Below are 24044 nucleotides of genomic sequence, written 5' to 3'. Positions count from 1 at the left end.
AATTTTTCTCTTTGTAATTATAATAAGTACCTTATTTTGTTGTTGCAGAAGATTTTATACTTTCTTAAATTGATCACTCTCTTGATCAGGGTTAGGGCCAGTGTCATTCACAGAGGGTACAGAGTGTCCTGTGCTGGTGGGAAGAAGCTGTGGCCTTGACAATGATGGAGTCATTATTTAAGTGTTTGAATAGATTTCTCTCAATCTATGCTGAAATGGATTGCCTGACATTACATTGCAGGATTTTTAAGTCCTACCTCCAGGCAAATCTCATGGTTACTAGCAAAAATGAAAGTGTGAAATGCTTTTTAATGTATATTTAACAACACATAGTCTGGTGATTACTGATGTGTATTCTCTGTGGATTCCCCTTGCTATCAGAGGAGGATGTTAAGAGACAACCTTTTTACACATTTATTCTATCTAAATCCATCACATGTTTACTTTCTAAATATCTATAACTGTCACTTATAACAAGATCATAAAAACTCAAATACTTGTAAGTCTAACTCAAACTTGGAATCATAGGATTACAATCCATTTCCCGGAAAAGTACAATTACTGTTTTTCGTTACTCTACCTTGTGAAATTGCCTACTCTTAAATGACACTAAAATATAGCTATTAAAAAAAGAAAAAAAATATGGCTTAGTAATGGGGGCATAGGGAGCAATGCTACTTTTTTCATCTTTTTGATTCAGAGATTCACAGAATAGCTCCTATTTAAAGGGATTTTCATCATTGAATCCAGTGTCATGTCTGCTTGCGTTAAAGAAGTAAATTTCACAAAATGTACTTAATTCCTTCTATGGTATCACTGTTTAATATGGATTAAGGTACCATTTTTTGCATTTATACTGGGTTGCACAGCAAGAGTTCACATCTTATACTAATATATGCTAAATAGTTGTGTATTCTATAGACCATTGTTGTTAAAATCGCAGTAGTGAAGGCATTTTAGATCACAGAGCCCCAGTGGTCTACATTTTGTTTGCATTGACATTATTAAACTCAGTCTGTTTCTCTAACTGTGACTCTCGTGACTACGTTTGCATGGCAGAAAAGTTTGCTTTGTGGGTCGACTTTTATTAACAGTGTTTGCATGTTGTTTTCGGCTCTCGCTCTCAGTGTCTTATGAGCAGACAGAGCACCTTCAGTTGCGTTGAATAATTATGCACAATCAATAAGTTTTTGTGTTTGTCTTTGTTGTTTCTCTGATGTGGCCTCTAGGATGCTGCCGGCAAGGTGCTGGACCGCTGGGCCATCATGTCTCGAGAAGAGGAAATCATCACCCTTCAGCAGTTTCTGCGGTTTGGAGAAACCAAATCCATTGTGGAGCTGATGGCGATTCAGGAGAAAGAAGGGCAGGCCGTAGCTGTACCGTCTTCAAAGACAGACTCAGACATAAGGACTTTCATCGAGAGCAATAATCGCACCAGGAGTCCCAGCCTCCTTGCTCACCTCGAGAACAGCAACCCTTCCAGCATTCATCACTTCGAAAACATCCCCAACAGCCTTGCGTTTCTGCTTCCATTCCAGTACATAAATCCAGTCTCAGCCCCACTGCTCGGATTGCCTCCAAACGGGCTACTATTAGAGCAACCAGGACTGAGGCTGCGGGAACCAAGCCTCTCCACCCAGAATGAATATAATGAGAGCAGTGAATCGGAAGTCTCTCCCACACCTTATAAGAACGATCAGACACCCAATAGAAATGCCCTGACCAGCATTACTAATGTGGAGCCCAAAACCGAGCCAGCCTGTGTGTCCCCCATTCAGAATTCTGCCCCAGTCAGTGATCTGACCAAAACTGAACACCCAAAAAGCTCATTCCGGATTCATCGGATGAGAAGGATGGGGTCAGCCTCCAGGAAAGGAAGAGTGTTCTGTAACGCATGTGGGAAGACATTCTATGACAAAGGTACTCTCAAAATTCATTATAATGCTGTTCACTTGAAGATCAAACATCGATGCACCATTGAAGGTTGCAACATGGTCTTTAGTTCCCTCCGAAGCCGTAATCGCCACAGTGCAAACCCTAACCCTCGCCTTCACATGCCTATGCTAAGGAATAACCGAGACAAAGATTTAATTCGGGCCACATCAGGAGCTGCCACCCCCGTCATAGCAAGTACAAAATCAAATCTCACACTCACAAGCCCTGGCCGGCCCCCAATGGGTTTTACCACTCCCCCACTAGACCCTGTCTTACAGAACCCACTCCCTAGCCAGCTGGTGTTTTCTGGACTAAAGACTGTCCAACCAGTTCCTCCATTTTATAGAAGTTTACTCACTCCAGGGGAAATGGTGAGTCCTCCAACCTCCCTCCCAACCAGTCCCATCATTCCAACCAGTGGTACCATAGAGCAGCACCCCCCACCACCCTCTGAGCCAGCAGTGCCAGTAGTAATGATGGCCACTCATGAGCCCAGTGCTGACCTGGCACCTAAGAAGAAGCCCAGGAAGTCCAGCATGCCTGTGAAGATCGAGAAGGAAATTATTGATACCGCTGATGAGTTTGACGATGAAGATGATGACCCCAATGATGGTGGTGCTGTGGTCAACGACGTGAGCCATGACAATCATTGCCACTCCCAGGAGGAAATGAGTCCAGGCATGTCTGTGAAGGACTTTTCTAAGCATAGCAGGACCCGGTGCATTTCAAGGACTGAAATAAGAAGGGCCGACAGCATGACGTCTGAGGACCAAGAACCTGAACGGGACTATGAGAACGAGTCTGAGTCTTCGGAGCCCAAACTAGGCGAGGAATCCATGGAAGGGGATGAGCACCTTCACAGTGAAGTGAGTGAGAAAGTCCTGATGAACAGTGAGAGGCCTGATGAGAACCACAGTGAGCCCTCTCACCAAGACGTCATCAAGGTGAAGGAAGAATTTGCAGATCCCACTTACGACATGTTTTACATGAGCCAGTACGGACTGTACAATGGTGGGGGGGCCAGCATGGCAGCCCTGCATGAAAGTTTCGCATCGTCTCTGAATTATGGCAGCCCTCAAAAGTTCTCCCCAGAAGGTGACCTGTGTTCTAGCCCAGACCCCAAAATCTGTTATGTGTGCAAGAAGAGTTTCAAAAGCTCCTACAGCGTGAAGCTTCACTACAGGAACGTTCACTTAAAAGAGATGCACGTCTGCACGGTGGCTGGTTGCAACGCTGCCTTCCCCTCTCGCCGAAGCAGAGACAGGTCAGTAAATCTCCATTGGCTGCTCCTGCTGGGGGTGGAGGGTGCCGGTCATGTTGGCCTTAACATTTAAAAAATCCAACTTAAATGTTTTTGATGCACTGTAAAGATTGTCCACAGTGACCACATGATAACCAAGCTGCCATGCTCATGAAGGATTGTTGCAGTTGGTGCTTGTTATGATGAAGCATGCAGATCATGTGCCATCTTACCCAGTAATGCACGCCATTGTTCTCTGTGCTCTGTGTATGTGTCTGTCTGTTTTTCCATGCATCTAGGTGTGAATAAGTTAACTATGTACACAGTTCCCTGCTTCCCCGTGAACCTTCACTTAGAAGCCGCAGCTTCTGTTATATATATTTCTGCTTTGCCTTGTGGCTTTTTAATTAAATCAATATATTATCTTCATACACACATATTTATCCAATATAGAAACAGAAATTTACGGATGGAAAGAACCATAGGTCCAGGACATCGAGACAGCCTGCATCTCCGTAGGTATAACCAGAAATGTTATCCTTCTTACATGAGTATTTAGTATGTCCTTGAATTCTGTAAGAGTCATGAAAAAATAAGAAAATGGACCAAAGTAATTGTTAATATGGGGAAATGTTTGGTGGTGTGGGTTTCTTTTTTAACTTCACAATGACTTTGAGTACATCTCTAAAATATAGACTGTCATGGGAATTATGCACGGAAGGGGAGGCATGCATCTACTTTTAGGATCAGTTAGAATATATTACGTCCAGCCTTCAGATGATATCACACCTTAGCTATATAGCTGCAGCTCTGAAACAGTTGGGCTTAAACAGAAGCAGCTGGTCCTAAACCTACAATGTTCTTTTTCGACCTTAAAGAGAATGTAATATAAAAAGAATGTGTCAAGGTGATCAGTGGTGGGGTAACCCAGTTATCTGACACTTCTGGAGATAAGCTTGTGAGCAGATCATTTACATAAGACACCAGCCTGACTGGAGTCGCACACCAGTTAGTTCTTCCTATTGTATCAGATGTGGTTTTTTTTGGTTGTACATTATCTTTTAAAAATATTTTTCGAGAAAATTTTATTACATGGTAAAAATCAATGTATGTAGAAGAAACGAAATTAGCTAGGAAGTTTCCAAATAGCCACCATCCAAATTCTAGTGCCTATCAATTGGGTAGCGTTCTTTGACAAAGTGACATATAATAAAAGTACCACTGAAAAGTAATGACCTGCCTCTAGAATACTCTGTTTTGTCCTCATATTTAAAAGATCAATCTTTTTAAAAATAAACGTAAAAAAAAATTTTCCTTTGTACTGAAATACAAGGGGCTCAATCCATGAAAAGCAAAATTTCTAAGAAAATAAGTGGCTTTATACAACTCAAAGCATTCACCACCCCCTCTGCCCCACTCCCACTTACCTTGTTCTATAAAAATGGTTTATGGTCACCAGGTTATTTTCAGTTCTGAGTTATCATTGACATTCTCAGAATACAGCAGACCAGAAGCTATACTTTGAATAATAAAATATAATACTGGACCCAACTCCCCCCAAGTTTGTGAGTAATATTCATTCTTTTAAATTTGAAATCGCGCACTTGTGATGATGAGGTTAATGCGTTGGATTTTTTTTTTAACAAAAATAAAAGACTCATGAAAACCTGCATAAAATATTTATGGAAATGGAGTGTTTGAAGACAAGCCAAAATTTAAGCTTATTTGCATGAATTCCTTATCACAGTTTTAGTTGGTTTGCTGAAAATATTGCAAGTCATAACACTGGAATAAATGGCTTTGGGAACAAAAGGCTGCAATACCCCAAACTTGGTGCTCTCATTTATGTCAAACCACTAGAAAACACAAGCGCTTGTGTTTTTATGTCCTAATGCATAAGGAGGTACTGTTGAGAGAGTGGTTTGTCTGAGGAAAACCATTTATTGATAGAAAGAGAATATTTCAATCTCCATTTTTACTCTGAGGATTAAGAGCTTGGCAGGTGACCAGCCCTATAGAAATTCAGACCAGTGTCTAGGATGTTCTAGGTGGGAAGAATAGTAGAGATATTCTCCCATGTGTGTTCAGGAGACTGCAAACCTCAGAAGACAGGTGATATGTTTCATTTGGGTGAAATATCACATCACACCTAATCTTTCTAATTCTGGAGTTTTGTCACACATGATAAATGAAGAAAAAAGCAAATTGAAAAAATACTGTACAAAGAAAGTTTTTTGATTCTCACTTGAAATTTTTCTTTTCAAGAAAACTCAAATGTTTTTTGTGTGTGTGAGGAAGAGCAGCCCTGAGCCAACATCTGTTGCCAATCCTCCTCTTTTTGCTGAGGAATCTTGGCTCTGGGCTAACAGCTGTGCCCGTCTTCCTCCACTTTACTTGGGACGCCCAGACAGCATGGCTTGACTAGCAGTGCGTCGGTGCGCGCCTGGGATCGAACCTGCAAACCCCAGGCTGCCAAAGCGGAGCACGCGCACTTAACCGCTGTGCCACCAGGCCGGCCCCCTGAAAACTCAAATCTTTTGATCTCAGATTACAAACTTAAAACTCTGATACTTTAATTTCGACATTTTTTTCTTAATAAGAGAAGTGTTCATCCTTGTTGAGTCTATGACTTGAATTAATTGAGTTTAGCCACCACCAAATAACCAGAAAGAGTGATGCCATTGGGGTACCAGCCTCTTCCTGCATCTCAGCAGAGTGGACTCAAACATAATTGTATTCCTGTTTCAGCCTTTTATTATCATTTCATCAACTAATATCCACCTGTAATTTAATCTTCTTATTCACAAAGCCTCTTGGATCACATCTCTGACCTACCCCTTCGACCTACCTTCCTCTTTCTCTTCACTTTTACTGTATTAGTCACGAGAACCCCAGGAGTTTTGTGTCCCGGCTTTTTTCCTCTTCAATTCGCTGAGAAGACAAATTTTCTTACCTTTCTCTGAGCCAACAGACCTTCCCAAACAGAAACCTTCCTTTGCCTTTAATCCTGCTGTCCTCAGGCCCATTTCTTTCCTCTCCCCGGAGTCTCAATTCATCCATCCTTGACTCCACACTGTCTTCCTTGTGCAAATAAAGCATTAGAGGGGATTTTGAGTGGGGGCTGAAGTGTGCAAGGCTACAGGGTTATTACTAGGATGCCTGCAATAAAGCTAACAGAATAACCCTTTTCCTTCTGTTGATAAAAGCAGCCTTCTTGTCTTCGGGCGTAGAACACCTTACAGGAGTGATACACAGGTCTTCTTGGGCTTCTTTCAAGGTGGTTACACATGAAGGAGTTGCATTTTGGGTTTCCAGATAGGCATGTTAGTAAGATGGAAGTAGAAAGATGTTAAATACCGTGTTTTAGATCTGGTATTTAGTTAACAATGATTTCCAGGTCCTTGCTGATGGTCTTTCTAGATTTTATAAGATCAAGTTGAAGGCTTTTTGAAAAGCAAGAATTTTCTTTGTCTAAAATCATAAAAAGGGAGAAGAGAGAGAGTGGGGCACAGGTAAGGTTTGTGAGGGCTGAGGATTCTGAGCACAGTGTTGAAGGTGTCCTTTTCTATACAGTTGTGAATGCGTGTGAGTTTAATAAATTCAAAAGCAGAGAGGACCGTTCCACAGTAATGACAAAGAGAAAAATAATGTACACAGAGTCCAATTCATCTGGTCACTAGGTGGCTGTTAGAATAATTTTTATTCTGAGTTTCAGAAGTGAAATGTAAATTATTTTCTCTGTAAAGAACTCTGATAGAAGGTGATTGCTAAAGTGTTTAAGTGTATACTGGTAACGTTGTATATAGTGTTAGCTGAAAGTCTCTAGACACCTGCCTTCCTTCTTGTTTATCCTTTGGTTTTTCTGCTACTAAGATACTGTTCTGTTAAGGAATGGGAAGCTGAACCCCGGTTTTGAATATACATATGAAATACTCCCTGGGAAGAAGAAATTCTGGCTGACTGACCTGGAACCTACAAGTCTTCATAAAGGAACTTTTCTTGAAAACAGTATCATAGTCAACGTTAGCTGGGCCTAGTTTGCCTTTGGTCATTTCTCATCCTCTGTCTTGAATTTTGATGCCCAGGAGGGCTGAGTGTCTATGGATCCCTATATATAAAAGAAACCCATTTATGAATTACATTTGGTTTTTATTCAGGGAAAAACCCAAATAAATATCCTTCTCTCCTCTTCCCTGAAATTCCTTATCATTTGCTAATATGTTAAAATCTATGTATATCTGTTTTAGTGATTGGCAATTTTAAAAAACTCCCTCAGCTATAAAATGAAGACTGTACACGGAAACGAGATGATCAGCACAGAAAGAAAAATTTGTCGCTTTGTTTTTCATCTTACATGAGTTTCGTCATCTTTGTTCCTCTCTTCCTCCGAGAGTAGTAGCCACTATTTGCCAGTTTGTTTTAAATTTTATCAGAATGGTAAGCATATATGTTTGATCTTCAAGGTATACGAAAGGTGATTCAGCCCCATGAATAAATTTAAAAACAAAATAATATTTGCTTTGGGTGATTTATAAATAAATATGAGGCAACCATTGGTGCCAAGTGCGAACCTTCTCTTTGATTGCTAGTTAAATCAGTCCAGATTTAAACATGTAAACTTCTTGATTTGTATGGAGTAAGACATCTGTATTTGGTTTATTAAAACCTGCTGATGTCTCCAGAACTAAATTTGTTCCTATATAGGCCTCTGGGTAGCTGTAGCTAAAAAGCAGAGATGTATAATTTTTGCTTGTCTGATTACCTGACTTCCAGCCCTGTACAGGTGTGCAGGAATAAATTAACATGAGCTACCTCCGCCGAGCCACTGCATACATTAACAACAGAGGTGAGGATGCGAAAACACGCTACCTGCCTCCTGTTATCACCTTCTCAACAGCAACATCCATTTTTTCCATCATTCTCTATGTTTGGAAACTAATAGAGAACTTTTCTAAAGAGAGATTTTCAGTAAATACACTTGATTTCACTAGGCAATGCCTCCACGAAATGAGCCACTTAGCACCGATTCAAGATAACTATTAGTATATTTGCCCTAATATAATTAGCTGTCAAATACAGTGTGTTAATCCTCTCCAAGTACAGGAAGAGAACATTTTAAGGCATCAGCCATTTCATTTCCTATGTTTTTGCCCATCAAACTGCAACTCGCCTTTTCCAAAAGGCTTTTATAACGTGAAGTTGTGCAGGTCCTCTGACTTTTAAACATTAAGGAAGAGATTTTTCCACCCCCCGCTGCTCTATTTGGTTTCACAATAGAGCCAGCAGATCAATAGGTCTTTTGTACTTACCTCCATTACTTTCCATCAAAGGCAAACAAACAAAATAAATCTCCCTTCCGAGTCATTGCTAGTTGCGCCCTCCTCAAGCAAAACTTTGGTAGTAAGATAAACTTCGGTGTCATTCCAGTCCCTGGGGTTCTTTCTATAAACTGGGAGAAGAGCAATGAGCAAAACAGTCTCCTTGTATCATGGGGAGAGACTTTGTCAAGACTAAAGTGAGCCTCCGATCTTCCTAATGACCTCCTGCTGGCCCAGCTGGAGGTAAGACAAGCTCATTTAAGCCTCTGCTGACCTTTCGCCCCTCCACTCCAAGAACTACCCCGTCACTTCCACCAACCTGCCTACCAAACAGACAACAAAGCTTCATGGCGGGCAAATGACTTCCTTTTCGTGATGCAGAGATTTTTATAAATTTCTATTGATAGGAGTCACATTAAATGTCTTGTGGCTATATCTTCCATTGCACAAATGTAATGCTTCTATATACCCCTTATTCTTACTTTCCCTCGAAAGGAACAAGCTCCTGCTCTTGCCAGCATTATCTTGAAAATTCAGGCAAAAATGGCATTTAGAGCAGAATGCACACACTGAGTGCACAGGCATTATTTTTCATGATGGTACCACTTTGAAAGGGTTGTCTTGCTGATTTCCCCCTCCTTTGCGTCCGTCACCATCTGTCGGACCTTCGATAGACTTTATTGGTGTGAGTCTTCCTCATACATACTTATTCATTTGAGGTATTCATTTTTGAAGATAATCTTTTCTTTGTAAAAACCATGGGTTATTCCCCACTGGAAGCAGGTTGTAGGACTGGACACATATTAACATTTGCTTGTATCAGTGCTGGTAAGATTGGTTCTCTCTTAGGTGGGAGGCTTCTACCAGTTCTCCTTGCTGTAAGTGATCACTTGTTGTTTCGCTAAGAAAGGAGACTTTTCTTTCTCTGTTGAAATTTCATAGTGAAGGTTGGGCTAGAAAGTGTTTCTTTTTTTAAAAGCCTTCTCAAATAATTTAATGTTTTTGCCCTAAGACTCCCACAAGCTTCAAATAAATGAATGTGGCAGAATATGAAAGGAGTTTACACTTGCCAAAAAATTACAATGTCATAAAAAAGGGATTTAGTAACTTTGATTCTTGAGTGCCAAGATGTGTGTGTGTGAGGGGGGTTCGTGCCCGTGTGTGAGAGAGAAGCAGGCTGAGAAAGAGGAAGAAAGAATACTTTTTAGGAAAGAACAATTTTTTTCAGTTATTTAACATGAAACTACACTTTTAAAAGAAATACCTAGATTTTATGTCCTATTGCAAGCTGCTTGAATTAAAACAGGAGTTGTAAATTCCTAGGAAAAAGCTGTTAATGCCTGAAATGTTAGTGATCTTAACTCTAGTAGTTTATGGAGTTTATTACTTCTTTTATTAACTAGGGGGAAAAATGTTACCCACTTCTAGTTTAATTCTTTTTCTTGCTTGCTCTAATTATTTTGACTTTACCTTAGGAAAAAAAAAGCCAAGTGTTTCTAACTGAACGTAAGTGATGCTTCAATTTTGCCATTGCATGTATCAATCTGAATTATTACCAGCTATTCAAAAATTATGCTAACGTTCTAATCTAAATGCATCAACATAATGTATATGTGTGTTTATACATAACACTAACATAAATAAGAATATCAAAAGACAGATCATCTTTAATTGCCAGAATAGACATCTTCATCTTGGGAAGTGATGTATGAAGTTACTTTATCACATTGATGGGAAATAACAAGTAAAAGGAGACAGATTTGGGCAATGAGAACAACAGGCCTTCAGAATGAAGCCTCTTCGGTCTGATGGCCAGCTGGGGGGAGCTGCGCTAACTCCACTGCCTTTTTAGTCTGCTCTGTCACTGAGGGGGCACTGGTGGGTCAGTCCGCTCACTAGTAATTGTGTTTTACAGACTTCTAAAGCAATTGGCTCAGTCAGTCCCAATTCAATAAAAGTGGAGAGCAAGAGAGAGAGCACTTTTGTTCTATTTTTTACTTGAAATTATTTCATTCAGCAGTCTGTCTTTTTTATTACCAGGACTTGACATTAGCACTCCAAGCTATATTAGCATCCATTTCAGCAGTTCAGTAATGGTATTAAAAAAACACTTAACTTCAACGGTGAATGGTTGTATGATAGTACCATAAAAAATCCACATTAAAAAAAAACTTATGTATTTGTCCCAGCAAATTATTTTTCACTTGTTTAACCACTTCAAAACTACATATTCACGAGGACCTTCTTCTATTCAGAAGCAGCCAGTGGTGGTGCTCCGTGGATTAGGGAATTGGGGAATGAGGAGAGGGAAGTCCAGTGAGGAGAGGGTAGGTAAAGATGGCTGTTCACCCTGTAGTTAGATTACCTCCCATTCATCAGCAGAGATGGAATTGGCAACCTCAGAGCACCCAAGGTGAAATTCTTGGATCCTCATGCATGGCTGGGATTTGATTTTGAACCCAACACTCTCCAAACTTGGGAGCAAAGCCTAACTACTTTGGCACTGCAGTGTACTCATAAATGACTACATTAGGTTCTAAATTTTGATTAAACATTCAGTAATTAATCAATGGTAGACACGAAGCAGTTGGCAAGGTCCAGAGCTGCAAAATGTTTAAGACATAAAACATTACGAAGTAATTAGAATATGCTCCTTCAAGAGAAGGATTGCCTTCAATAAAGAGGTAAATGATAGCATCCTGTTTATTGTGGACGTAGGCAGCCAGAGCAATATGATAAACTGCTGGAGATACACATATCAGTAATCATCCACATTATTAGTGCCATTAATCATAATTCCAAAAATATGACAGCAGCAGCCAACTTTTTGACCAATTTTGCTTCTGCCTGTTGGCCATTATAACTTCACTAATAGACTGCAGAGCTCCTGTGCATGGCAGTTTGCATTGAGAATGGAAGGTTAATTATATTTGAGCTGCTGATTTCTTCTCTCCTCGGAAAAGGCTTAGCACTTTGACAGTCCCAGGAGCTCACTGTTGTTAAACCAGTAAAAGTACTTTATTGAAATTTTCTTTGTTGGTCAGGAACCAGGAGATGTTTCAAATTAGATATAAGCGCCAGGCTGGGATAGCCGCTAATGTTTCTTGCTCCAAAGTGATCTTTGGGCAGCAAGCTGAATTCAGTGGTTTCTTTAGATCACTTTGCTCTCTCCTTTCTCTTCTGCAGACAGGTGAAAATTTCAGTGCTATAGGGTGATACACCAGGAAATCCCGCAAGATTAGTGGGAGTCTCAGTATGTAGATGTAGAACTAAGAAGTTGGGGGAAGAAGTTAATAATATTTGGGAGAAATCAGCTCCTCTTAATACAAAATTCTGCTCCTTTGGCTATGTTTATGTGAATAAAAAGTAAAAAGAATTTCACAAAACTCATCTGAGTATTTCTAAAAAGCGAAATGTTAAGTAGCACAGGTGCATTGCTGGTTGGTTAACTGAAGTTTTCATGTTTCAGCTGGTAGTTTTGACATCATTTAACCGAAGACATAAATTGGATTTTGTGCATTCTTTTTGTTCATGTATCTTAAGTAGTTTCATTTTCAACATGGAATTCTAGGTAAAGTCGTAGCTGAGTAATAATATTGTCTACACAATTCTGTCTGCTCCCTTGGGGAACTCATACATCCCTAGTGTTATCTGTTTAAAAGATCATAAACTGACCATTTTAATGATATAAAACATTCTTGAATAGTCTTAGGAAGTATTTCCTTTGAAAAAGATCTCAGAAAGAAATTGGTGTTCCATGTTGTACACATTAGAAAAGAAAGCTTACTTTTAAAATGGCAGAAAAATGTGAATATCAAGAGAAAAATGCATTTTTATTATTTTGGAAATACGTCTTCTAAACTCTATGTAAGTCAGACTATAAAACAAGGGATGGAAGACTTGACGGTTAGTTCATCCAGGATAAATATAAAACTCAAAATTATAGCTCAGATTTATTTAAATCCTTAGAAGATGCCAGGGTTCATGGCTTTGCTTTTTCATACCCAACAATAGTAGTAAACTGAGCCACCATATGAGCTGCCTGGTTGAGAACATTTCCAAATGCTGTGAAAACAGTCCTATTCGCAGTGTAACACTCGTCCCACATTACAAGGCAACAGGTACCTATTGAATAATCAGCACCCTTGAGAAGCCCTGATGTGTCACATACAACTCAAAAGTAAAATGGTTAGGGAACATTGGAACTGTTGGATATCAATTCTGCACTTAACCTGAGCATCCAGCATACACATTTTCCATCTACCAATCTGCCTTCCAAATGCCATTACTACATTAACATTTTTTATGCATTCCACAGCAATGACAAATTGTTTTCTAACTGTAGCGCCAGATTTAGTATGCGAAAGACACATTTGCCCCTGCCAACAAACCAATAATTCTCACTAACATCTTCCGAGTTACAACATTTATAAAGTTGCAAAGTGGAGTAAACAAACCATCTGTTTGGCTTTTCCATATATGTCATGCTTTCTTATTAGCATATTACGATTCATTTAGTAAACAAATTTGGTGATTTCGTTCACGTCAAAGTTAGGTCGGAAGCTTGACAATGATTAACATTCCTGGGACAGGCACATTAATACATTGCTTCCTCGGCAAAGTTAAATGGCTTCTCAGGAGAGTTGGCCCTTGTTGACAAGATGAGACTGTCAATTTTGTTTGCCTGCCACATTAGGGGCCGTAAGGGGATGGCAGGCTCTGAGAGAGGGGAGTCATGTAGGCAGCATAATTCACTGTGAATTGAGAAAAGAAGTCTAATTCTGATAAATGGTCAACCCCAATACATCCTACCTGTTATTACAACAGACGTGCCGTATCTGGGCAGTAAATTAGCTAAACCCCTGAAGAGTGTGGTAGGAGCTTATCTTCAAGTGAATAATTTGAATGTAGAGGAAACTGTCTGCGTGACCAGTATGGATGATTTGTTTTATATTGAAAGGGATTGAAGTGACTGAATTTCATACTTTGAATTTGCAAGAATTTGCTTAGCTTTGATTTCTTGAGTTTAATAGGTACTTCTTTACTTTTTGGTTTTTTGAGCATTGTTCACTAGAATTTTACACTGAATTTTTTTCCTGAGCGAGGGGTGGTTTTCAGATCTTCTAGAGAGAATCTTTAGATAAGAGCCTATAAAACAAGTACTAGTTTTGCAGAAATGTACTATACTATCAAAAATGTCATTTAATTCACAGGGCTGTAAGCATCCTACCATTAATAATTGATAATACCAAAATTTTGAGGAGTTAAGGACAACAGATAGTGTTATAGTAATCCAGATAAAGGAATTATTGAGGGGCAGAGGTTTTAATTTTTCATTCCTGTGGATTTGGATAGCAGACTAGATTTCTTTTTGGGAGTATTGTTGATTCAGTATCCCACAATACACTCAACCTGACATCTAGATTTTCCCAGATTGGATATAAATTTCTCTCCCTATCCCTATGTATATATACATACATACATACACACACCATATCTATATGGTATCTGCAATGTATACGTCACTGTGATCATTCTGGACAATATAATTTCATACGTGTGTGTTGATGTGTTTGTGTGTGTGGGTGTGGGTGTTTGGAGTGGCAGAGGTGAGCAGAAAAACAAAGGCAAAAACTAATCCAAAATGAAGCCTCAAGTCCATTTCACCTGAGGCGTTGTAATTAATTATCAAGTGTTTTGTTTCAATTCACTAAGGTTAGAATGGCTCAAAACTGATTAAGAGTTAGATGTTGGACTTCTCATGTAACCTATAGTTTGATCCATTCTTCAGTTTCGATGTCACATTCTCATTTTCTAATTCGGTCATGAGACTTTTTCTTTTTTAAAAAAAAGTTCCTTCCCTGTATCTCAAAGCCAAAGTTAAAACCTCAAAACACTTTTCCTTTTCAATGTTTTTAATTATTTTTATGGTTAAACATTGCATCAAGTCGAACTGGGCATTTGAACAAGTTTGGAAAGGGAGACATGAGAAAACAGAAGCCGGAGACAGAACTGACTTTCTCTCTGTAAAGGGCACTTGCACTTACTTGACCGTGTTTGATGAGTTTAGTGTCTTCTGTGGTTGCATAGCCAAGTTTTCTTTTTTTTTAGCTGAGATATAATTGACGTAAGTAGAGTTTCCATCAAAGAAACAGAAAAAGAAAAAGTCAACTTTAGTCCAGTTAGATTACTTGCGCTCAGCCTTTCAAAGAATGAGTCGGTTTTATGACCTGTCCTATGTAGTAACATAGGCGGACCATGTCATGCCCCAGCGACAGCACGTCCTTGCACCACACTGGGGTATTAAAAGGGTTGGAATTACCCTCTGCTGTATTAACCACTATCTTTTCTTAATTATTCCTTTACATGTTGCCAATCTTGGGATCATCGTTTTCCCTTCTACAGTGTATTTTGGAAAAGCTTCTTTAAGACTCATGCATATTATTGATTGAAGGCAAATGTACTTTTAATTATCTCCTATGTGCAAAGTATTCTACTTGATCTGCAGGAAACTTGAGGTTGAATAAGATTTAGTAGTTTGTGTTCTTGAAAGTGACCACCTTGGGACTAAATTTTGGCCCACTCTCTTAATGAGTACAGTAGTACTCATTAAGACCAGATCCCTGTTAAGATCAGATCCTTACCCTTTCTACTTATGAACTCATCTCTCTCCATCCCAGTCATTTTTTTTCCGTAAGAGGAATTTTCCTCCTCATACCAAAGCAAGTGAAAACGGCTTTCATACTGTTTATGTTCTTGTAAAATAGAATAAGTTCTACACAGTCTAGATTTTTGTTAGTGATTATTTTTCCCTCTTTTCTGGAGATAAATATTTGCAACACAAAGTCTATTTTCTGGAAAAACCATCTCTGTCTCTGGAGAACTCAAAACTGATTCCTTCATGGATTCCTCCTTCCACTTATTACATATGGCTGCATATTGCTTCCTCTAATCGGGGTCCTTCTCCTATTTCCAGCACTTTCTGGTCTTCCTCCCATTTTAGGATGCTCTTCTCTGTACATCTGGTAGTCAGTAGATGTGAGTTCTTTCTGTGTCTCTTCCATCTTCCTTTCTTTTTACCTCTTCAGTTTTGCTGATCCAAATAAACTTCTAAGTTGCTATTAACCCTAGGTCTTTGTATCTTCTCACGAGGACAGTATTTTATGACAGTTAATGGTTTGGATTGACTGATTCCAGAGTCCAACAATAGGTCTTTGTTAAAATCAAGTGCTGCCTTTTGTCCATTCTGTGGAGGCTGGACCTAGCCTCTTGAGGGACCGGATCAGCACTCTAAAGAATTTCAGTCTGTCTTCTTTCTCTCCTTCACTTGCTTTTCCCCTTTCCACCCCAGCAATACTGTGAGTTTGTTAGAAAATCTCCAAGCCCACTATCATGAGAATGAACTAACACACTTTCCACAGCACGCTCTTCCCATCCCCACTTCAAGTGTTTTGCATATGGCATTTAGGAGGATTATTAAACAAAAATGAAATAGATTAAGAAATGAACATAAAAGAATCAATTCTCTTGAACTGTGGTTGCATAATGGAAATCGACTACCATGAATGAACCCGTGTACTGAAGTTATGAACAGCAGAGCTAATGCAGTGCCATGAGTTCATCTTTATTATTGCATTACACCTGAATCAATTGATAAAGTAGCTTTTTTTTTTAAAGCAAGGGATGGCACTTAATTGAATAAAAGTCAATGTAATTATATTAGCAGAGGCCAACAGTACTGCTGACAGCGGAAAAGGGACACTGTTGAACAGAGTGCCAGAGCTGGTCTTCACATTTCTGCACATCGTTTGGTTGACAGATATTGAGGGCTGGTACATCATCTAATTAGATTACAGATTTCTATTGCTGTAAGTGAGAAACGAAGAGAAACATCTCTTCCTGGTAACATATTGGTGGAGATGTGGAATTTCACAAGTCATCTTAGGAAAGATGTGTCCATCTGGGTGATCAGTGTGTCCTTTTGTCAATGTTAATTTATTCTTCCTTATTCAGTGTGTCTTGATGTGACTGCTGTGTGTCTGGCTGCTGCTTTCTCGGCAGCGAATCTGGGAAGTAGTAACTGCAAATGTGTGAGAAGCAGCACGGAGTTCTAGATTACAGTTATCACAAAATGTGTGCTTGTGAAATTAAGAAAGGGGGAGGGTGTTAAAAATAATAAACAGAAGGGTAGGATTTTGTGAGCTGCTTATGGCTGGCAGATTGTTTTATCAATGAGTAATGGTACATAGTGTTAAGTCTATTTCCACATTCTCATAATAACTCGGGTGGTGTCATACCCACATGTCAGGGTAGAGACTTCTCGGTTGGCATTTCCTGCACTCTGCTTAGCAACCTGCACTTGGAGTCATCTGCCATCTGACACCAAGGAAACAGGGAGCCAACTGTGTCAGAGCAGGGACCATGGGGACAACTTCTGTTTATCATTCACATATCCGCACACTGCATGCATCCGTGTAGAACTCATTTATGGGTGATGATGATGCTGTGAATTTGGTTTATCTTAATTTGATTTATGATTTTTGGATTATGCAGCTGATCTGAAAATCATCAAGACAGCATATGAGATGATCGCGTATGACAGAAAATGATTTTGTGATCAGAACGTTTTAAATCCCTATTTTATTGTTGAAGTTTTTTTTTTAAACCAGATGTCTAGAATGTGAATTTGTTTTCTCTCTCTCTCTCTTTCTCCCTCTCTTTCTCTCTCTGTCTCTCATTCTTGCTTTCTCTTGTGATCGATTTAGCAAAAGATTAGAAAGCTGATCTTGTTATCACCAGGTAAGCTCAGCCTTCCTAAGTGCAGTGTGGGGAGGGCCGCTGCCCTCCGCCCCTTCAATCCCGCAGCGCTATTATGGTCCTGTGTGGAAGGTGGAGAAGGCTTTCCCACCTTTCTTGTCTGTGAGGCACATACCTCTCAACCATCTCTAAGAAATTAGCCATGCTGGTCACCAAATGGAGTGACTCATTCTGGTCTTCCATCCTTTTTAATTACGATCAGGAGGTCTGTTGAACTTCATACGGGCCGTTCTAGGTCATTTCTGTTATCGCAATGACGTCCTCAAGATGCAGAGCTTCTGCCATTATTGAGAAGCTTTTATGTATCTGGATATTTATTTATTGGTTTATTTTTTGGAAGGGCAGCTGTCAATTGAGGTACTTGTCAAACATGTGAGCCTTTGCAGGTGGAGAGAGGTATATGCCCAAGGGCATCTTAAAAATAAATGGGGGATGTAAATACAACGGCAATGTTTTCAGAGAGAGAATAACCTATCAGGCTTGGTAAATCATGACATCCCTATGGATGCTCTGGGACAAACCCTATCTTTTTTAATACAAGCAAAGCGCTTGCGTAGAGTCAAAGTTTTGCTTGTCTAAGAAGTACGGATTCCAGTTGTTAAAGTAGAAGGACCGTATGTTATTATTGTGCTTGATTTTTTTTTGTATTTATTGTGTGGTTTTTTTTTTTGTTTGTTTTTTGTTGTTTAGTGTGATTTCTTTTTTTAAGGGTGGGTGGGTTTTATTTAAAAAGTCAATTTCCATTTTTCAGCTTCTGTTTTAAAGAATGAAATTTTAAAAGTTGAATTACTTGATGAAAACGTTTTCAACTCTAAAAAGCAGCAGCTTCTGAAAATCAATGTATTTTTCTATTAGATTTAGCTGAGATCCCAAATCATTCTGAGAAAAGGGATTTATGTTAAAGACAGTCTGTAACCCTGTTTCGAATTGCTAATCTATTAAGTTAAATTTTTTTTCTACCTAAAATTGAAGTGTAGGAAGGTGAGGGAGAACATTTCATTATTTTTTGAAGTTAAATCTAAATTATCAAGACCATTTACTTTTTTAAAAAAATGGATCCTTTTTACACCTCTCAATAAAGTGTTCGCTGTAGAAAAAAGGGAGTTTGGGTTTTGTTTTTAGGTAAATTCAAATTATTCAGTTTAGACAAGCAGACAGTTTCCATTCTTTTATCCTATTTAATAAATATTCTAAAATCTCTGCTGTGAGATTCTCTGCAGCTGATGCTGTTATATAGTAAAACTAACAGAACAATCATTGAGAAAAAAGGAGCAGGGGTTTGCATCCATTCTGCCATTGAAGAATTTTACTCTCTTATAAAAATTACATTAATGAAAAGCTCCCCTTACTGCTCTCCCCACCACTTATTCCCAAATCCTGAGGATGGAGGGGAATGTTTGCTTTTATAATGGTGTAATTAGCAGTGAATGTGCTTATTTGATGCCTAGTGAAAGCTGAATCAATTTTAAAATGCTCTCCTTTTTCTCACCCCTCCCCACTCCCCACACACCTCCCCCCCCTTCCCTCTTGTTTTCCTAGACACAGTGCCAACATAAATCTGCATCGTAAACTGTTGACCAAAGAACTCGATGACATGGGCCTGGACTCGTCGCAGCCCTCCCTTAGCAAGGACCTCCGGGATGAATTTTTGATGAAGATCTATGGTGCCCAGCACCCGTTGGGGCTCGATGTCAGGGAAGACGCCTCCTCTCCCGCAGGGACTGAAGACTCCCACCTGAACGGGTATGGGAGAGGTATGGCGGAGGACTACATGGTCCTTGACCTGAGCACCACTTCCAGCCTCCAGTCCAGCAGCAGCATCCATTCCTCCAGAGAATCCGACGCAGGCAGCGACGAGGGGATTCTTCTCGACGACATTGACGGGGCGAGTGACAGTGGGGAGTCGGCGCACAAGGCCGAGGCCCCTGCCCTCCCTGGCAGCCTAGGGGCTGAAGTTGCAGGATCCCTGATGTTCAACAGCTTGTCCGGGAGCAACGGTGGGATCATGTGCAACATTTGCCACAAAATGTACAGCAACAAGGGGACCCTGAGGGTGCACTACAAAACTGTGCATTTGCGAGAAATGCACAAGTGCAAAGTCCCCGGTTGCAATATGATGTTCTCCTCTGTGCGAAGCCGAAATCGGCACAGTCAGAACCCTAATCTCCACAAAAACATTCCCTTCACTTCAGTAGATTAGTCTCAGAACGGACACTACAAATGCCAGCTCTCACCAGATGGCCTACATCTTTGAACTGCCATAGTCAGTGTGTGCTTGTGTACTTGGGGGGTGTGTGTGCATGTGTGTGTATGTGTGTGTGTATACACATGTATGCCGCTGTGTCTACATATATATACACACACATACAGTTTCTTTAGACATAAAAAGACAAACACTAGGTGCTTTTGAAATTTTCTTTCTTTTTCCTTTCTAGTTTTGGGAAAAGAGTGGGATCTTTAATTTGGGAGTGAAAACAAAGTACCCTTTAAACACACATACACACACACACAAAACATGCAAGGAGCCCAAATTTTGACAGGATAATAATTCTCGGTCCTCTCCAAAGAGACAATTTGTTGTACCCATGACTATTGCCTGCAAAAAATTAAAAGGGAAAAAAAAAGAAAAAAGAAACAAAAAAGGAACTTGTAGTTGTCTTCTGTGAACTTTAAGGTTTTGAGAGAATCTTCAATTAAAGCATGGCAGATTCACCTGTAAATATTTAGCCTTGAGAGGCCAATGATGTAAAACAGTTGTATTGATGGTTGTTTAACTCTTTTGTTTAATTTTTACAGTTACATCCAGCTGTTAGATATGCAGGAAAAAAATAGTTTGCTGGCTAGCTCTATTCATTTATGTTAGCATTAATGCACATCTTTTTTTAAAAAAAAACATGGTCTTGTTTTTACTACCTGCTAGATATAGTGCTAAAGAGGTGCTGGCATGCTTTACAGCACAGATCTGATTTTTTAAAATGTCCTGTACTAGTACATAAATCCAGTCATGCACTTTTTTTCATACACTACAAGGGGATGTGTAATATCCATGCTTCTTTTTTATCCTTAAACTATTGCCATACTTCAAGTAAGTGTCTTTTTAAAAAATTTCACTTGTATAAAAACGGTCTGGTCAGTATAGGGCACAAATGCCAAACAAAAGTATTAGTGTTAACACAAAACTGCCAACTTTGCACAAGTTTCCAGAAAAGAAAATACAATTAGTCACTCAACATAACCACAGGCCAATTTGTTGGCCACCAGAAAACCGCTTTAAAAAAAAAAAACACTTGGTGATTCTTTCAAGTGCCGAATGTTATTAGAATCAACATTGCATCCTTCTTGCTTATATGTTAAGTTACATAAAAGGAAAACAAAATTATGTGGTGTGAAACAGCCAAGGCATTTATTCTTTAGAGACAGGATAATATTTCAGGATACAAAGGCCCAAATTACTCACTATGGAACAAAGCTGAATACAGTGAAAGAGTTGAACACTCATTTCCAAGGACCTAACCCTTAGCCTTTCAAAAGAAAGAAAAAGCCTGAGCTGGGTTGGTCTGTTGTATGGCTGTCTAATTTGTCCCAAGTTCTGCAGTAGTACTGTTTCAGGCCTGCGTGATAGACAAAATGAAGAGGCATTGTTCACAGCAGCAGTACTTGGAAGCTTTGAACACACGTGCTGACCTTGAATTGAGCAACACTCCTTTCTGAACAGCCAGAAGAAGGGGGTTTCAAATAGGATCTCTCACTACCGAGCGTCTTGTGTTTCCCACACGATTTGTCAGAGAGAAATGAAAGCAAGCCTGAAACCAAGCAATTGAGAGTGAGAAAGAGGGGGAGACGATGCTCCAAACCTGTTTTGTTTTGTTTTGTTTTGTTTTGTTTCCGATGTTTACACATGTAGCCTGAGCTGGTTAACCACATCGGCAGCCTCTGCTACCACAACATACTGACTAAATGATGATATTCACTCAAGTTCAGTCTGCAGCCAAAACCATTAGTGTGTGCATTGCAGACCTGTTGTGTTGTCTTTTTTTTCTTTTTTTTAAGTGGAGGGGGAAAACAAGAGATAAACCAGGAATATTTTGTCAAACAGTACACAGTAATTTAAAGAGAATGTATTTCTTTTCTGCATTTAATGGCCTCAGACATTTCTCTCATCGGTCTAAAAGTTAGAAATACCCCCTTTGTTTTAACCTTTCATGTCATTTCCATTTTTCATATGTTTTGTAATTATTTTTTTCTGTGTTCACATCAGCATTCACTTCCGTTAAATTTGCCAAAGGAAACTGTTAATATGTTTCTGTTGTTATTATTATTCCTGTAGGATTTATTGTACCTCACAGTATTTATTGTTTCCAAAAGTAAGCATCATTAGTTGAGGATTCAGTATTTTTATTTGTGAAAATTTCAGAAACAATAGATTCTTAAAGATAAGCTAGACATGTCTAGGAGCTTTATCTTTTCATCTCCTTCAGAAGATGCTATGGGGTTCATTTGATTCTTCATTTGTTTTGCAGTGAGGAAAGACCAAAAGTATTTGCAGTACAAAAGAAAATATATCAAACACTATGTCTGTTAAATGACAAATGTTTACGGTAAAAAAGCTGAGGAATTAGTGATAACCATTTTTGTTTTCTTGTACTTTTGAATTCCCCAAAGTCTTAATTGCCTTATTTTGGTGTTGTGTTAAATTGAATAGACAGAGATGTTTTCCTTTGTTTTATACCATATAAGACTCTGTACAGTATGTTTGTGAAAGATGGAACTAGAATAATGAAAGTTTGTTTGCAAACATTTTGGTCCTCTTAGCCTTCTCTGTGTTGCGCTGTTGCTCCATAACCAAATGATTTGATCCAAAAAGGGTGAGAAAAATCTTTTTAGTATCCCAACAAAAGGTTATGGAAACACTAGCTTTTGGAGTGTGCGTAGACTGAATCACACCTAGATTTATGAAAATAACACATTTTTGTTTCAGCCATTTTTAAAAGTTACACTCTTGGTTGAGATATTAGAACTCATCTTGTACAAAATCAATGTTTAGTCTGTTTAATTTAATGTCAACTAAAAGGTCAAAGAGCCTTAGTGAGTGAATTACATAGCTGTCAGCAGGTCACACCAGCAAATGAACAGGCTTAGAACAAATGTTTGTGACTTACCACAAACGAGGCAAATGTGGAGAGTCAGTTAGAATAAGTCCAGAAGTGAAGTAATGCCATTCTCAGAGAATTTCCCTTGCTCAGAAACACGAATGTGTTCACCTGTGTTTTGTCAGAGAAACGGCAAGGAGTCCTAAACAACTCGCCTTTTTACGTATCTCCCCTGTTTGCTACCAGTTTTGTGCCTCAAGTGCCCAAATGTTATGGTGGCCTTCTAAATGGGTCAATAATGTTTTCCAGTATAAAGCCTATTTGCTTAAAAGGACAGAGGGAGTGGATAGAAGTGGTGCTTAAAATGTAAAATCGTGAAATGTATAATGCTTCTAGTCCCAGAGTGGTGCCTGTTCTTGGGTGTGTGCCTGAGTGCAGGGTTTTGACTTAACTCTAAATCTAGTTAGGATGGTGATCCCAAGACTTCTTTGCAACTGGGCAGGATAAAGAGATCTGCCTTTAATCGTTGAGCCCTTCATCTTTGCCCATTCCTATCATTTATTTTTTCATAGGTGTCTCCTATTTATTGTGAAACAATTTCTAGCTGCATCCACTCTATGCTGGCTAAAAACTCTCATGATGCAGATTTTCATCCAAGCAGCTTCTTCCCATTTGATTGATTTTTAACCAGAGCTTTGTCACAGGTACCAAGTTAGGCAATATTAATGTGCATGTTCACTAGCTGATGTTGAAACGTACTATCTTGATCATTTTAAACTATGATTTTGTAAATATCGGAAAGGCTTAGCCCACTTTAAGGAATATCTGCATGCCGTGGAGGGCACGACAAAGAGCAAGGGAAAGGATAGTGATTTGGTTTTGAAAATGTGATAAAAAGCCTTGATATTCTTTGTTCTGCTGTTAATTTTATTAAAACAAAGTCAACCCAACCTAACGCATTTCAGACCTTAGTCCAGCCGCCGGGTTCAGCCTGATGCCTTTTAAAGGTTTAAAGGTGTTAATGTTTTCCTCCTCAACCTGACAAACATCTTTTTTTAAAAAAGTTTTTAGCACCGTGGTGCTGCGGTCCTTATACTGTGATTCCTTTAGTCATGAATTTCCAGGCCCTTCCAGTAAAAAGACAAAGGCACTTAACTGGTTAACAGCCCCATTGGTATATACATTGCTCTAAAAAAAAAAAAAAAAAAGGCTTTGAATAGATCAAGAATGGGCTGTTCCAGGGGCCTTCCCCTCATTTTACTGAGAAACCGTGCACTAGGTTCCCACCAAATAAAACATGACCTTCTGTTCCCCTTCCTCAGTACACACCCCTACATGTGCCAAGCAAATGAGAATGGGGGCCCTTCACAATTAGAACGTAAAGAAGCCAGTAACCAGAGGAGATGGACATGCTGCTAACTGCCAACAGTTGACCTGACTAATCCTAACTTGTACTTGGTCTGTTAGTATTGGGTTAGATTGACAAGCAGAGTAAATAAAATTCCGCTGTCATAAGACGCGCTACATCTGCTATCATAACGGAACAAATCATCCAGAAGAAACTTACTTTCATCCTATGGACACACTCATTTTCTTAAGAACTTGTTTTTCAAATTATGACGAATTTCATTTTTTAAAAGAAAT

The 24044-nt window shown here is 39.2% G+C and overlaps 1 protein-coding gene across 14 annotated transcripts in view; it reads left to right on the top strand.

Moving 5' to 3' along the window:
* The window catches only part of BNC2 (basonuclin zinc finger protein 2), a 411375-nt gene extending 391759 nt beyond the window's left edge, over positions 1-19616 (top strand). For 8 of the 14 annotated variants that reach the window (XM_058565847.1, XM_058565843.1, XM_058565844.1 and 5 more), the window contains 3 exons: positions 1230-3199; positions 3629-3694; positions 18850-19616. In XM_058565847.1, coding sequence (XP_058421830.1) covers positions 1230-3199; positions 3629-3694; positions 18850-19510 — 2697 coding nt within the window. In that variant the 3' untranslated portion in view covers positions 19511-19616. Of the gene's footprint in view, positions 1-1229; positions 3200-3628; positions 3695-17258; positions 17293-18849 lie in introns of all 14 variants that reach the window. The other 6 variants (XM_058565839.1, XM_058565836.1, XM_058565846.1 and 3 more) reach the window with 5 other exon arrangements.
* Positions 19617-24044: the final 4428 nt, after the last annotated feature.

Source organism: Diceros bicornis, chromosome 22 (genome assembly GCF_020826845.1).
Source record: "Diceros bicornis minor isolate mBicDic1 chromosome 22, mDicBic1.mat.cur, whole genome shotgun sequence".
NCBI classification, from domain to species: Eukaryota; Metazoa; Chordata; class Mammalia; order Perissodactyla; family Rhinocerotidae; genus Diceros; species Diceros bicornis.
Note: the sequence above shows the minus strand (reverse complement) of the source record. Positions and strands in the feature narration are given on the sequence as shown.